This window comes from Caloenas nicobarica, chromosome 12, assembly GCF_036013445.1.
Source record: "Caloenas nicobarica isolate bCalNic1 chromosome 12, bCalNic1.hap1, whole genome shotgun sequence".
Lineage (NCBI taxonomy): Eukaryota > Metazoa > Chordata > Aves > Columbiformes > Columbidae > Caloenas > Caloenas nicobarica.
The window spans coordinates 12921601-12938603 of NC_088256.1; the positions used below are offsets into that span (position 1 = coordinate 12921601).

The following is a 17003-nucleotide window of genomic DNA, read 5'->3' on the forward strand; positions in this document are numbered from 1 at the left end:
CCTATAATCTGAAAAATCTTTTGCTTAAAAAATGCAATGATTTTTTAAATTGGTTTTATATTCCCTGCTATGATTATTCAAAGCACTATATACAAAGGGCTTGGGAAAAGTCACTTAATCAGATTAAAAGGAAATCACCTACCAGCTGGGAACCTAGAAGCTCCCACATCATCAGATTATTTGTATAACCTCCACCTGTAAAATACCATTTCTAGGATATTGCTAAGACTGCAGTGCCAGCATTAGCTATTTGATCAGTTTTACTTCTTGAAGCAGGCAAAAAGGATGACCTGTAGCTTTCAAAAAAGCTTCTTAACATTAAGAAATGCTTGTAAAACTTAAGTCAACATCACATTCACACAGATGCTTGAAGCAAACTGTTCATTTCCCACCACAAACAGCAATCATTACTCTGTAGACATGACAGATTTCTTCTGGAGCATCTGGAAGTTGCTGCCTGTAAAGAAGAATCTGACTAGCATAATTAAATTAGCTCACCTATTTTAATTATTTTGGCTCCACATCTCAAGTGAAAAGCAGACAAACAAATTTGTCTTGCTCCAAGTTTCTGTGTCATTTTTGCAGCATTGCAAGGTGCTCTAAAATCTATCTGTAGCCCCCACATGCATTCCTGTTTGTCTTCTCCAAACAGAAACACAGGTACCTGAATCTATAACAAAGGCCAAGTAAAAGCCATGAGACAAATCTTTCAGTACAGTTTTTCCCTTCCCTTCCATGAGGGCTGTTTCTTCAGCAAACTTTAATTCTATGCTTGCAACTGGAGCACCATTTCATCACCTTCTGTTTGACATCTTGGATCCTCCACTCCTGACCTCCCCTTGGTGATTCTTGCCTGTTGCCCAGCCCCTATGGACTCTCTGCATTTGCTGTCTGGAGTTTTCATCCTCAACATTCTACCCTTGGCTTTCCATTCCTTGGCTTTGAAGGAGTATTTTCCCACCAGTCTCTAAAGATGCCTTCCTACCCAAATCCTGTTCTCTTAAAGGGAACTTCAGTTTGACTGATAACACCCTTCTGGACATTCTGCCCCTCTTTTGACTGCCTCGGTTTTAGCGATGCATTTGCATCACCTAAAGACAACATCACACCTTCTCATTGCTCCACCGCAAGTCCTCTTCAACTGGGCTCTCTTTAGATTCTCCCTGCGCCTTAAATAAGATACATTGTGTTACGTGGTATTACACACATGCTAGTCAACATCATAATTGCTCATGTACTTAACCCTAATCACAATTCTGGCCATTTATGCAATAATTCTACATATTGCTCGGAAAAATGCCAGTCTACATAAGTCAGCAAAGACACTGATACCCTGATTTTGCTGGCTTATTGCCCTAGTAGCCCAAATCTGTCTTTATCATCAGTGTCAGCACTTTCTGTGCACTGCTTCACACAGTTCTACATAACTGTCTGTACAATTTCCCTTCCCCTTTTAAGGATGCTCACCAGCTTAGACATCCCCATACCAATAGCTAGCAAGACCCAAGACCACAGCATCCATCCACAAAACTGCTGCAGGGATCCTGTCCATAGACTGTCATTTGGGCACCTTATCCACTCCCCCCACCCCAGCTCTCATCTGCATCTAAAACAGTCTTCCTGACTTCAGACATTCTGCTGTTTACACTGCAGTGCAGCTGCCCACAAATAAACATTAAATTACTTTCCCCTTCTCACTCTCCTTTATCAAGACAGCAGTAAAAACCAAAAAAATATCCTGAACTACAGCACCAACATGCTACAGCTACTATCATTCCATCGAGCAACATGGTCTCCTTGTTTCTACATGCATTTGCCTGCTCCATCTATTCACTATCTCTAATCTTCTACTTAAACAACAATACAAATAGTTAAAGTTCAGAAGCCTCTGGAGCATCTGTCCCTTTACAACATATAACATTTAGTGAGGCCCCAAGCAATCCAACAGTCCTTCACACCTAAATACCCTTTCAGAAAGGGAGTCAAATTATCAATTTTGCTCCAAGTGCTGAAATCACAGAAACAGAAAATGTATTTCACACACAATGTAGTGGAAAAAGAAAAAAAGGGGAAAAAAAAAAAAAAATCAATAGTTTGCTCCACACAGCAACCTAAGACTCAGCACATATGACAGAATGAATATTGAACTACCTGATCATGTACTTGCAAATAAACTATAATTTTACTTTATGTGCATTTTTCTGCACTATCTTATACTCAACGTATACCAATGCAATCAAATGAAAAAGAACCAGCTATTCACTAGTGGGTTATTTTTAGCAACAGGCAGTCTGACATATTAAAGCATTTTTCCCACCAGTACTCAACCTGAATTGATGCTGTCAACACCTGCCAATAACACACAACATTCTGCAGTCAAAGAAAGCAGATTAAAAAAAAAAAAGAAAGAAAGAAAAAGACCCACACGTACACATGCTAAAATATAATTAAAGGTAAACTACTAGCCGAATGATGCTATAACCACAGGCATGTCACTTCTACAGATATGTACTTCTGATAAAGGAAATGCAAAGGCCCTTCCTTGCAGCCAGGTGGTGTTGTATGGCACCAGTGAATCAAGGCTGCTCAATTATACAGATTATGGATCTCATAGGGGTTCCCACCCAGGCCTGTAATAGCAGTTTTGAAAAACAGCAACACCATCGCCCTTAGCAGAGTTTAGATCAAACTCCACGGTAGCCAAATCTTGATATCCACAACTGCTCTCACAGGGCTCAGAGCACAATAACCACAACAAAAGGCTATAGAATAGTTCGATTTAGCAACACTCATTTATACTTTCTAGCCCACCAGAAAGAATTCAGCCTAGCATCTGGTGGTCCCTAGAGTAACACTTCCTAGCCTGGAATGTGACATATAATTCTTTATAATAGATGGACCAATAATTTTTCTCCTCCGTTCTCAAGAAATACAAAAATTAAATTTAAAACTGGCCACACCATCTAAATTCAGTAATTTCTTTTTGCATCTGTATTACTATAAGTGTTGGCTGAAGATATTGAGGACCACGAGATCAACAGAAGCCCTCGCACTTGTATGTATAGCACACAACTAGTGGGAAAAAATGACTAAGTTAACATGTAAGTTTAAAAGCACAACATTTATCCTGCATTGCTTACCTGCCCAACACAGAAGGCTCTGGCAGACTAACAGCACTATGCAGCACTGCACCCGACCCACCTGTCTGCCCAAAGTCCTTCCAAACTTGAGAAAGGCAAACAGTCTCATGGAGTCATTCCCTTTGAGGGGGGAGAGCTGCATGGACTAGAAATCACTTCAGGTTCTAATACAGATGAAACATTATCCAGATCAACTGTCTATCATCCTGGAAGGAGATACTCTAATGCTTCTTTGAAGTGTTCTGTTACTATTAGCAGGTTTCAAAACCAGATGTAAATGTAAGCAAACGCCCACTGTCTTCCACTGCCAGAATAATCAGAGATTATCTACCCAGGAAAGCTCTTCCCAGTTCACACTATGTATGATCACACATATGGCTGGCATGACTTTTTGGAAGATGCCCTTCCAATACACACATACACAAGAAAAAAAATCGTACAGACTTAAGAGTCACCACAAACCACATCCACAGTTAAGAAAATCCCTTAGCATGAGCAAAAGACTGGATGTTAAAACAGTGCCAAAATCATTATTACCTTTGTGGGTTTTCAACTTTCTTTTTTTTTTTAGTAAAAGAAAACATAAGGACACTTTCAAATAGCTTAAAGTCACATCAACAGAACATTATAGTCAGAAAATACATCCTGTAACATCTGGTAAGCAAACCACATTGGTTAGGACTTTTTTTTCTTTTTTCTTTTTTTTTTTTCCCAAAGAGAACATGAAGCATATATGCAAAACAAAAAGCAGATACAATGCTTGATTGCATGAGCACTAGGCTCAGATTCAAAAGTAAAAATATTTTTCTGTGACTTACCAGAATTTCTCTTTGACACGAGCTTCAAATTCATGCTGACTACAGTACAGATCACAAGAACCAAGAGAACAAGAGGCTTCATCTTTCACTTTCTGTGACAGCTGAAATGCAAACATAGTATGAAGTCTGAATCACAGCTCTTCACTACAACAAAGCAGCAGCTACAGTTAAACATTTCTCAAAGAACCATTACAGGGCAATGACTTAATCTAGTGACTTCTGGGCTTATTTTTATGCAGAGGTAGGAAAACATAATGGTTCAAAGTAACTGTCTATGAATAATTTATCTCTGACTATCACACAAAAGGGTTTGAATTTTTTAAATGACATTATGAAAATATTATTTTGCTTAAAAAAACCACAAGACGTGACTGTTTATTTGAAATAGGGTCTAATCTGGCAGATTTTTACATGTTATTTAAGGGGGAGACCCTGATGGTCATGATTAGTTTTGTCTCATACAAATAGTCCACATGCTTAAAGAAACTTCACATTGTTCAGAAAAAAATAAAGAGTAGGTTATTAATGCAATTTCTCTTAGCAATCTTGTTTTCCCACTGGTGACCTTGTAAAAGCTCCTACAATGAATTAATGCTATTCCAGAGATTTCTTCTATAAAATGAGGTAAAAACAGGTGAACAAAATTCAGAAATCAATGAATACGGGTCTCAGGATTCTTATTAAAAAAATAAAATTAATCTCCCCTGTGAATTTTACTGCCTACTTTATATTAGGTACATTAAAAATAAATAAATATCTAGTTTAAAATTGTATGTTTAATTTTATAAAATTACTGGAACTAATTCTGTTTTCATCTACAAGTACAAGGTCATTCAAGAAAAAATAGCAAGAGCAAACTGAGGCTCCTTTTCTGCACTCAAATGGAGGTAGAACAAATCTGAACTCAGCAAAGCCCATCTCTCTCTCTCTCTCTCTCAGTAAACAAGAAAGAGATGCTTAATTATAATCAAAAGGTCCTCAAATATATGCTTAGCTTGAAGTCACAGGCCTTTAAGTGGCTTGATATTAATATATTTAGACTCCAGGAATTTATCTCCATATCTTTAGATCAGGACCCTTATTCTCAGATAAAGCAGGAAGTCATCTAAATCAGTATGAAATTATTATTTGCGCCAAAAGACTCAGCAAACATTTTATAGCAGTTTCTTTTAAACGGAAATGCACAAAACCTGCACTGGTATTCAAAACAAAGGCCAACAAAACAGACTCTTTCTTAAAGGCTGTCCCACAGCTGCCCCCAGCCTGCTTGCAGGCACCCTCAGCATCGGGACCAGCCCAGAGCCCTGCAGCTCTCAACATTTGCTCAATAGAACACACCAGCAAGAGTGTGCAATGTCCTGCAGTTCGCTGAAAATTATTCAGTTTAATTTGAGTTTATTACATCAAATATTCTTCCATTGTAATTCTACTACCAGCCTACTGTTGTGTGAAGAAAATGTAAAGAACCATGTATAATCTTTTACACAATGGCAATTATGCTGTTATTCAATTATTTCAAATTTACCACTTACAGCTGAAGTTTTCCCCTTCTCACCTTACCATACTGTGAGCTATAAATAGGCAGAGGATCTCTGTCCCCCTCCCCCAAATTCTATGTTCCCATGGGCACTTTATGCCTATTGATTCCCCACAGTAACTATGCTAAAGGAGTTTTCAAGGAATAATATGCGCTGAATGCTGTCTGACAGTGGTTAATGGCGGAATTAGTATTCACTCTTCCTTAACCTCTCCTCAGAGTACCAAAATCCTGAAACAAGTAAGGCCATCTTGACAAGACAGATTTTTTAAAAAGTAATTGAACTAAATCTTTGGACAGATAATTGTAATGATGATGTTATGCTAGGATGATTTTCAAGTGTAGCTTTGCAAATTACTTTCTCCGTTTTCCTCCCTTCAGTTATTACAGCTGAAGTATGTAACTCCTGGGTCTTTTTTCATGTGAGTCCCTCCATCCCTACCCCAAACGAGCTATGCTGCATTAAATACACTTCAAAATTCAAAGCAAGTTCTGCTGGCCAACATTCATGCCAGACATAGGGGAAAATTCTTGGTTCTGTCAGCATTGATAGGAAGCCCTAGCCTCACCAAGGTAGTCAGTCTCTGTGCTTGGGGGGAAAGAAAAAAATAAAAACACCAACAAACAAACAAAAAACCTCAGTAAAATACAGCAGGAAAAAGACAAGAAACTACTCTACCACAGTCATTCACAGCCTAGCCCAGAGCCTCAGCTTGTCACATCTGACATAACTCCACTGAAGCTGGAGTAAAAATACTCAGAGTTTGAGGTGTTACCTTCACCGTCCTAGACATCCAACCAGAAGATATGATCAGTCACACCAGTGTGACCAGTGGGTCAGCTGGTTACTGTCCTGAGAGAGCAGACAGCTATAGACAACAATGCTGTTCAAACTGCCATATCATATATTATTTTTTTAAACATACAATTTGACAAAGAATGCAAGGTACAGTATAAGATGCATTTCCCCCAGAAGAATGTCAAGCAGCCAGAAGGAAAGTTGTGTCCAGGACAAAGTCTCTAAATTTGCTCAGGAGAAGACTTCTGGGGCTGAGCCTGCCAAGACTCCCATCATGTCTTCCGATGGCACCAGTCTCACAACTCCCTCCTCTGGGCCATTCGCCCACTTATCAGGCAGTGGGATAGACTAGAACCTCAAGACAATCCTGTGCTAAACCTAACAGTGTTTCTGGAAATAAATATGTAGGAAAGTGTCTATGATCTGATGAAAAACGTGAATAAAAATGTTCTAGCTTGAAGAGATACAAGATGGGATAAACCACTTAACATGCAATACCATTTTTCTATAACTGAGGTGTTTTCCTCCAAGCAGGGCTGATTTTGTCATTTGACAAACTTTCCCGTCACAGACACTGAGCAGCATTTCCCCAAGGAGCTGCTTACTCTGATGCTGCCAACTCCAGCCAGCTGTGAGTAGGGGCTCACAGCTGTACCAATAACATTGTACTCTACTGGATACACCTCACAAGAAGGAGACCAAGTTTAGCACCATTCCCAGAAGAGCGAAGACGACATGTTAATAAGGATACAGAAATACCAATTACAGCTAGGTTGCCCAAGATCACTGAGAGGAGGGAAGAGAGATACAGAATAAAGTGCTTGTTGAGAAGGCTGAAAGAATTGCTAAACAAGTTAATCCAACCCTTGTTGTGACCCGCCAGGTTGCATTTGTACCAAGATAAGTAAAGGCAGGTTACTACCATCAGAGGGAGAAATGTAGGAGAAGCAAGGTGTGACAACTTTATTCTCAATCATTCCACTGCTAACGAGGCCACCCCTTCCCTCCTCATGCTATTTGATGCTACAGACCACAGACTTCAGGCAGCTTTTCCAGGCTGCTGTAAGCACCCAGCAACTACAAGGGGACCAGGCTGCAACGCAGCACAAATTCTGGTCACGTAACAGAAACCCCGATTCCAATATGCTGCCTAATGCCTTTCACCTGCATTGAAAAAGTTAGTTCTTTCTTCTGAGTCCTCAGAAAGCAGGGCTTGAGAAATCATGTCCCATTTTCTTCATGTACTGCTTGCTGTCCTTCCAGCACTCACTGCAGCTCACATAGCTTCCAGACTCAAAAGAATTTCAGTTGACAGGGTTAGAAGAAAGCACTTAGAAACAAGAAGGAAACTGGAGCATTAATATTCTGCGCAAAACCCAGCACTGAGATTCCCAAGTTCCCTCTTTAAATATAATTTCATTTTGCTCTAATTTCTACCACGAGCTTTGTTTATATGGAGTTCCTTTTTAAGAGAAAGCAACCAAAGAAAGTGGTGCATGTGTGCACTCAGGCACACGTCTGCACACAGACTGAGATTTGCTGACACACCACCAGGCTCTGTAGATTCTGGTTTCTCCACAGAAGCTGTGATGCAGAAGGTGCTCATTAAAAACGGCAGCCCACCTCTTTAGTTGTTTCCAATTGTCAGATTTAGTTGCTTAGAAATCTCCCAGAAATAAATTACAGTTTTCACCCCACACAGAAGGCTGAAATGGCAACAGTAATTCTTTCGTTGTCTTTACAGTGTGCTAGATGGTAACTTTCGTTCATTTCTTTTTGAGCCATTTCTCCACTCCAGTTTTTAAGGCTTTAAATTTTAATATGAACTCTTTCTCAGGTTGTCTTTTGCCAACACACTACTCTTTGAGCTGTTTATTACTGAAAGATTTTTGGTCTATATAATATGCTGGATGGAAGAAATCCACAATGTGCACCAGTCCCTTTTTGTTGATACCTCAAACACAAACAAAAAAATATTTAAGATCAGAGATGCATGCTAGTTCAAATAATGTATCTTGAGCTCATGCAGTGTTCTTCGCTCTGTTGCTCAGTGACCATCAAAGAATGTTTCATTTTGTCTAATTCACTGTGCATCGTCATCATCATAACCAGCCACTTTAGTTGTCTAAATATGCAATGAACTTTAATTCTACAGGGCAGTGTGCATTCAGCATTTGTCTTGCTGGATTTTAGCCTCCACTGGGCCTAAGTCCTTAACTAAATTCACATCTGGCTAATTCTCCTTTTTTGGCAGAAATTCTGTGGGAAATTTAAAACTGAGGTAAGCACAGAGGAAACTTGGCAGCACTTGTTCTGTGCCAACTCGAAATACCAGCAACAACAACACATCTAAAATGCCTGGGATTATTACTGGCTCAACAGTCTATCACCTGTGTGATAGTAATACAAGACCAAGGTATTGTCCTGAGGAAGCAAAGGGAACCACAACTAAATACACAGAGCACCTGAGAAGGTCACAACACCAATCTGCAATGATTCTTCCAAAGGCTGTGTGTCTGACCACAAAAGAAAAGCAACAAACTGAAAAACCCACAGATCACTTGTGATGTGAAGGGTTAAACTCAGAATCTTATCAGTTATTTCAGAAGAAACAAACTGCATGACCCCTTAGGTGTTAACACTGAGGTTTGGCTTGAATGATTGTAATGCTTCCATTAAAAAGTTAAATATCTTCCAAACAGCAACCATAGAATATACCAAGAGCAGCATCTTAAAGCTTCAAAGGGCATCTTAGAGCATAACATCAAAACAAATAAATGGGTTTCACTGACAGGCACAAAAGAAAAATACTGTGGATGGCCCCCACACAATAACTTCTCCTATTAACATTTCTGGCTGCGAAGAGTAGAAGTTATTTCAGCCATGTTGAAGTGGCAATCATACTCAATATGATGAGCAAACTGCCGGTTTGCCCTGTAGAGGGAAAACTCTGCAAGCACTAACACAAGTACCTTTTCCTGCAAGAACTTTCCAATCCAATAGCTAGCTAAAATAGTGCCCATTTATGGCAAAAAATGAAGAGTGGGAAATGGAAAAATCCCCTGAAATATTCCAAATACAGATAAACATTCCAATATCTATAGAATCAAAATGCTAACCAGAGCAGTCAGTGATGAGTATATGATACAGGCATTCATCTAAATCCCTACCAAGAAAATTCGACAGAAACTGGAGCAGCCCATCTTAGCAGATTCATGAACCAGAAGAACTAGAACTACTCAGCACGGATTAGCAGATCGAGTACTATCAGCTCACACCACACACTGACCGACTCCCTAAGCAACACACTCACACAGAATTCAACTTCATTATTTCTTCAAATTGGATTTTAAATCCCTGAATCATACTCCTCCCTTATTGCAGCAGCTCCTGCACTTGGAAATGCGGGAAGCAATTCTAAGGAGGAACAAGAACAACAAAGGAGTGGGAAAGTTAGCTATTATTTTTTAAGCCTCATGCCTAGCTGCACCATCAATCACGTACTGATTCAGCCCTACCCTGGATTCTACAGAGAACTATTGTTCCAGGCTTAACTTTGCAATATTGTAACTACACATCCCAGGATATACGGATATGCTTGTCCAGTATCACAGCTTTTATATTTGAGTAGTCCAGGCCTTTTTATAGATGTTCAAAGTGAAATACGTGTTGTGGGAGGAGGATTACAGCTGTACTTCAAGCCCTCATGGTTTATGAGGTCAGCATAATGGATCTATTAATTTACAGCCTTTCTTTCCCCCTGGAGGAGGAGCTATTAATATTCTACATATATTTACTTCTGCAGATCGTGGTTGAATCAATACAGTACTTCAGGCAACATTTACCATAGGTAAAGGCTGTCAGATCCAGAGAGTTTAGGTTTAGAGGGTGGGGTTCAGCCTCTTACCACTTCGCAGAAGTACTTAAAAAGCTTACAGAAAAGCCAGCTGAGGGAGAGAAGAAAATGTGAAGATGTTCTACACTTGGAAAGCTAAACACTTACACTAGTACCAAGGAAAGGGCAGCGATTTTAAGAATCAGCTTAAATCAGCCTAAATCCTAGAGCTGACGCTGTTAGAGCAGGATAGTTCCCAAAGCAAAGTAAGCCACGGCAGTAATCACAGCCGCCCCAAGGGACAGAGGAGCCCCAGACACAGATGGCCACATGCGCTTCCCAACACCAAGAAGGCTGCTGGGCGCTGTCCCAGGAGGGCAGACTTCTTCTGGGCCAAGACAAACTCCAAGGCTGCTCTCAGACCCAGCCCAGCCAGCCTGCCCTGCAGAGAAGCTCTGCTCAGGAAAAAGGACTCTGAACCCTGCTTTTCAGCTCTCCAGGGGAAAACAAACAAACAAACAAACAAACAAACAAAAACCACCACAAAAAACAAAACCAAGCTGCTGATGAGAACTCTTAGGCTTCAGAGTCACTGACAAACCTTGTAAATTCTGGAAAACCCATGGCTTCACCTGACTGGCTCTTCAGCTGCTGACACTCAGAGCAAACACCCCTGCTCAACTCATGGCCTTTTCGTCTTAAGTGCTTCAGACGATCTTGCCAGCGATCACAAGTCTCTTCTACAGATCCTTAACCACAAAAGGAGAAGTTTTGATTAAAAGATGTAGCGCCCATTCTTACCCACACCAGTTTCAAAACTCACTCACTGCTCTAACATCAATAAGGAAATCTATCCAATTCGCAGCAGTCTACACAAGTGCATTATTAAGCCAAAAGATTAGATGCTTTGCTTCTTTCATACTCATACCAGCCTTGCTGCCCAAGCAGCTTTTGTAGAAAAGCTATTAAAAATGGAGAGAGACACAGTTCAAAGAGAGGTCTCAATCCTGAAAGCATATCCCTCCTCTTCCACCCCTCACCACTTCTCTCGTTCCCCTTGTGTTCCTCAAGCCTCATTACAGAGGTGCTCAGCACAAAACAGAACTCGATTTTAGACTGGGCTGCCATCTGCATGCTGAAACGCTCCCTGCTTTTATAGAGAAACTGCTTTTACAACATCTTGAAACGGTCCTCTTTTCGGGACCACATAGAAGACAGACTGCAGTTGTTACAAGCATCAGCCGTATTGACTTTATATCTGCTCCTATATGCATTTATACCTCTGCAATATTTACACAATAACAATATTTGCACTATTCATGGCAAATCTGGTCCACATTCACTCCCGCACATTAATGAAACAAGCACCAAGAGAACACAACTCTGCATGCGATGTGCTTAGAATTTCATTCCTTGATCTCATTCAAGGCCACATGCTTCCTTAACTAATACATAATGCTCAAAGACGACAGAATTAACAGAAAAAGATGACATACCAGCTGTTATGCTTCTTATAAAACACTCTTCCACAGTTTTTCACTTAGAAAACACAGTTCCAGAGAAGCAAGACAGGGCACTTGGCTCTGCTGTCAGCACTGTACTCGGCAGCATCTCAAAGTACCTTAAAGTGATAAACATATTCTTGATGAAAATTTTTTCCCCCCTTACATAACCAGAAGCTAGCCTTTACCTATAAGTGTTTTGACAGATTTGTCGGAGAGGGGAAAATGAGAATTTAATTAAGCAAGCAAACAAACCAACCTCCCAGAATTTAAGAATCATGAGGAAACTGTTTATAAAACATTACTTCCAAATATTTTGTGGAAATCTTGTAAACAATGGGGGTTTGTTCTGATTCAGGCCAAAATCAAATTCAAGTACCTATGTTACATGCCCTGGAATTGCTCTGTGAAATAGACATCCTTGTTAATTTAACTGTTACATGAAGCAGTGGGAAGAGGGGTGGAAGGAACTCTCTTCCTGTAGTGCTTTTGGGGTAGAAAGGGACTGGAAAAGATTAGCCAAAAAGCCTCTGCTGAACTTCCTAACACACAGTCTTCCTCCCACCAGCTTTGTCACTAAACATAACACAATCCTTGGTCCTACACCAGTTCCAAGGGAGGCTTTACCGAGGTCAAGTACCAGATGCCTGAGGAAAACCTGACCATCAGAGCTCGCAAAAAGATTCTCATTATTTTCAGCAAGGGCAAGATCTCTTCACTTTGTCTTCTTTTCAAGGCTGTTTAAAGGAAGATTTATTTTTAGTTGGACACCCTGAAAAGCAAACAGCTTCTTAATGTGCCTCTTTACTTTGTGATACAGTTTAAATGTTCACTTCCCTTTCCAGCACTAAAGCCCTCCTGATAAATAGCTCAGACTCACATTGTTTGAGGAAGGCTTAGAAACGGAGAGCAGACACGGTTTCCCATACAGCCCCTTAAGGCTCTTTAATAGCTGTTCATGATTTACCATCCCTTGATATTTTCAGCTTGAGCCTCACTGTGAAGTAAGAGATTACTCAGAGCCCAAATGTTTTGGAGAGCAGGGAAAGTCCATACATTATAAATACTACATTTGTACTTCTTACTGTGAGCACAAATCTCAGCCCTTTCCCTCAGACACACAGGTCAAGGCCACCAGCCCCGGGCAGCTTCACACCTCAGCCAGCGCCCACCCAGCAGGGACAACTGGCTGCACAGAGCACAGACATGCTCCCTGGAATTTTTCTTCCACCTCCAGTCCCACAAGAGCCTGTTAACCCAGGACATAAAAAATTTGGACCAAACAGCCTCTCTCTTCCAAATACCACATAGAGGACACGGTGCTCTGTAGCTTTAACTGGATAATTGTAACATGTACCTTTCTCTCCCCAGGAAACAGCTGTGGACAGTCAGGGAACAAATTACTCTGCCCATGCCAACAAACCAAATCCCTTTATAGACCCATCCCAGCCAAAGAGCTTCACCTGGATGCTACTGTCAGCAAGCAGGCAGACCATCTGGAGGGGTATGGGCCTCACCTGTTGTCCCCATTTCCTCCCCCTTGCTCTCCAGCAGCTCACCTGCATCTCTGCTGGGCTCCTCATACACACTGCATCCATACACAAGCTGCCTGTTACTTCCACAGGGAACTGAAGACAGCAGCTGCCCTACATACACCTCCAGACACACACACTCTTAACCCTCCATGGCTTGAGCTTATTGTACAGCAGCAAGGCACACCACCCACGAGATCCTGAGCACAGCAAGCACACTCCTACCTGCCTCCGATTCCTCACTCCTCTGGACTTAAGGCTGTGAAGTCCAGCTTCTTCAGAGGCCCAGGCGTCCAGCTCCATTAAACCACAAAATCTCCTTCTCCCTCTCCCACACCGCCAGACCCTGCCTGATCAGAAGCGATCAGTGCCACAAGAACAGCCCTTCTGCTGAGCTCACCTTCTCCCTGCCAGCCTATGAATCCCTCCTGACCCCATCAGACTCTTTTTGATCTGACTTCTGTTTGGAGAGTGGCCAGTCCCCCGCACTGTTTTCCCACAGCTTCGGCTACTGCCCTGCTTCAAAGTGCAGCACTAGACTGGCAGCCCTAGAGATTAAAAGGCTTTCCAACACTCTGCTCTGCAAGACACAAAGCAGTTCAGGCAAAGCTGGCTGGCACCACATATGCACAGAGGTTCCAGCAATTGTATGGCATCCACTAAAATTCACTGAAGTTGTCTAAGTGCATTAATGTGGCACACCTGGTCTTTTTTCTTACCTCTTGTGTAAGCAAATTTTCCTCCCTTCTCCCTCCCATTTTACTGCTAAAGCATCAATCACCAAACAATTTGAAGACAAACCTATAAGCTTCCAGGTACTGTGAAAGTAAAAGGGTGGTCTGCAGAGAACTCTTGAGCCTTACAAACGGAACAACCAAAGATTCGTCTCTCTCCTGTGCTCACTTGCAGCCCAAGCACAGGGGTATGAGGAAGTCTTGGTATCAGTTAACATCCATCCACGTTCCCGACTGACAAGCCCTCCCCAGTCTCAAGGAACAGGCCAGAAACACATGCACACCCATGCACACAGGATATATCACCAGCTAGAAAGCTTTAGTTCAGTAGAGGAAGGTCTCCCCTCACAAACTCAGAACTGGAGCACACTGGAGGTGCAAGTTGCTGCCTAGCAACACAAGCGCTCTGCAGGGAGGTCAGAGCATGCCCCTGTCCTCCCACTGCAAGAGGTCTCCTATGCATAGAGAAATACCCTCAGAAGGACACGGTTCTTTGTAACGTCTTGGAAAGCCATCCTGCACATCACCAATTACAATTCCTGCTTAACCGCAAAGAGCACTGCCTGTGCCTCACTGAACCGCCAGAGCTCCTCGTTTCTCACGTTCATTGTGCAGGCATTACACCTCACTGACTTATGGTGCCCAAAAACCCCAAATCCCAGCCTATTCCTCCATCTCATCATCAGCCACTTGTGTACTGCAAAACAAAAACTTGACTCGCTGTCAGACAGCTTCCTCCCAGGCTTACCTCCTACCTCGGCTCTGGCACGAGCCAACCTTTTCAGCCACCACGTCCTCCTCAAAGCTCCTACCTCCATAGGGAAGACCCTTCCCACGCAGTACACAGAAGCAGGGCAGGCAGTCACCTGCTCTTACAGCTGAGATATCTGACAGGTATCACAGACTGCCAGGCAGCTACACAGTTTTATCCTTGCTAAGAAATAATATCCCCTTTTAAGCACCAACAGCAAACATTCGGGGTGAGTGCCTCTCTCGGGCATGAATGCAACCCCACTCACACAACGCCTAGGCACCCTGCGACAGCCCTTCCCCGCCACCCTTCTCTGCTCTCCCACCGGCAGCAGCTCACCTCACCACATACCGACCTCCAGCAACTCTTCGAAAAAAACTCAAAACTACCTACACTCTGATGGTAACATCCTAACAATCACAACCCTCCTGACATACTCTAAAAAGACAATTTAAAAAAAAAAAAATAATCAGGATAAAAACAAGGGAGTATAAACACTGCAGAGTAGCATAAGAAAGTGTGAGTTCCTGACAGGATAGGTTTTTCCTCATGGTATGAGCCTAAGTTTTGGTGTTAAGCCAACAGGAGCAGAGATTGCCCAAAGCTTGCAGACCTTACCATAACTTTGAGAAACTGCAGTTTACAGCATTTTCCATCGGAAACTTTAGATTCCTTGAATAACAGCATATGCAGCAGTCCAGGGACAGGCTCTTTAAAAGCAGCCACTTAAACAAGTGTTTGAAAGAGGTTTCGTGCCCTTTAGCAGGTTTCCATCAGATCCCAAACGAAAGCTGAAAACCCCTATTACCATAAAACTTTTGGAGGCAGCTAGAGATTTCAGAGTCACCCAACATTCAGGGCACCACCGCAGTACCTCGGAGCAGCCAAGCGTCCAAAGAACCGGCACCTTTTCAACAGGCTCCACCAAGCTGCAACATCCCAAAACAAAAAAAAGTCCTCGCATGCTTTTATTTTAAATCCCCCGGCAGGAACACTTCCCGGGGAGCCCCACGCACGTTCGCGGCGCTGAGTGAGAGCCCCTCGATACCAACCTTCCTTCGTGAGAGAAAACACTTTCGGCGCTTCCACAGCCGCAGGGCCCGATCCGGGGAACGACGGAGCCGCCGCGACAACACGGACGCTCCGGCCCCGAGCAGCCGCTCTTTGCGGGGACCGGCGGGCGCCGCGGCAGGAGCGCGACCCGCGGGGTGGCTACGGAGGCGGCGGGGGCGGCCGCCCGGGACGGAGAGCGGGAGCTGCGGAGGGTCCCTGCCCGGAGCCCCGCGGGAGCGCCCCGGCACCAGCGGATCCCCAGGCTCCCTCCGGGGCTGAGGGACACGGCAGCTGCCGCCCCTCAGCCCCGTCCCGCGCACGGCGAAGGCGGCATCGAGGGGATGCTCATTACAGCAGAACTTTTCTTTTTTTTTTGAAGGAAGATTAAAAACAAAAATTCCCGGGAACAGCGCCGCGCAGCAGGGCTTACCTCCCTGCGGCTCCGCTCTAGATCTCCATGCCGGGACGACCCCGCCCGAGGCCGGCGGGCTCCGGGCGTGCCCCCGCCGCGGTGCCAGTGGAAGCTGCGGGGGCGGCACAGCCTGCGCGGAGCGCGGCTTCCCGCCGCCGCGGGGGAGCGGGCGCTGCCCCGGCCGAGTTGCGATGGAGCGGCCGGGGGACGGCGCTGAGGGGAGCGGGGCTCAGCGGGGAGCGGAGCGCTGAGGGGAGCCGAGGGGAGCGGGGCGCTGAGCGGAGCGCTGAGGGGAGCGGAGCGCAGCGGGACGGCGCTGCCCCGCGCGCCGCTGCCGCCAACGGCCTCGCACGCGGCAGGTGCGCCCGCCCGCCCCGCGCAGCGAGACGCCGCAGCGCCCCCTGGCGGCCGCGCCCCGCCCCTGCCCGCCCACCGCTCCGGCCCCGCCGTCCCCGACCGGGCACCGGCGGGGAGCGCTCCGCTTCCAGCACCCGCTGGCCCCTGCGGTGGCAAAACGCCGCCGCCAGAGCCCCTAAAGGCCCGATGGGGAATGGGCTGTCAGCACCAGCAAGGAGCTCCGCTCGTCAACCCGCTCTCGGCAGAAAAAAAGGCCAAGAAAGGTCCTTTGCGTCAGCGAAGGGCTGTAGAAGCGCACGGAGGAGTCGGCACCTTCAAACCTGGTCTTGCAAGATTCATATCAGAAAAGGCGGCATTGCAACAGCCCCGAGCTGGCAGCAGCGGGCTGTGCCCACCGCACCTGGGGCCGGGCACGTGAGGGGCACAAACGAGCGCACCTGTTGGAGCGCAACCCCAGGACAGGTGCGCTTCTGCTCCTCTGACACAGCTCGGACGCTGCTCTGCCGCCGGACTGCCTGCAACTTGCATCAGTT

General features: G+C 44.4%; 1 protein-coding gene across 1 annotated transcript in view; it reads right to left on the bottom strand.

Moving 5' to 3' along the window:
* IL1RAPL2 (interleukin 1 receptor accessory protein like 2) overlaps nt 1-16208 on the bottom strand; it is a 384032-nt gene extending 367824 nt beyond the window's left edge. Inside the window, exons 1-2 of the mRNA XM_065643459.1 lie at nt 16132-16208; nt 3959-4059 (exon numbers count right to left, since the gene is read on the bottom strand). Of these exons, the coding sequence (XP_065499531.1) occupies nt 3959-4040 (82 nt within the window). The 5' untranslated portion in view covers nt 4041-4059; nt 16132-16208. The remainder of the gene's footprint in view (nt 1-3958; nt 4060-16131) is intronic.
* Between the last annotated feature and the right edge of the window lie 795 nt (nt 16209-17003).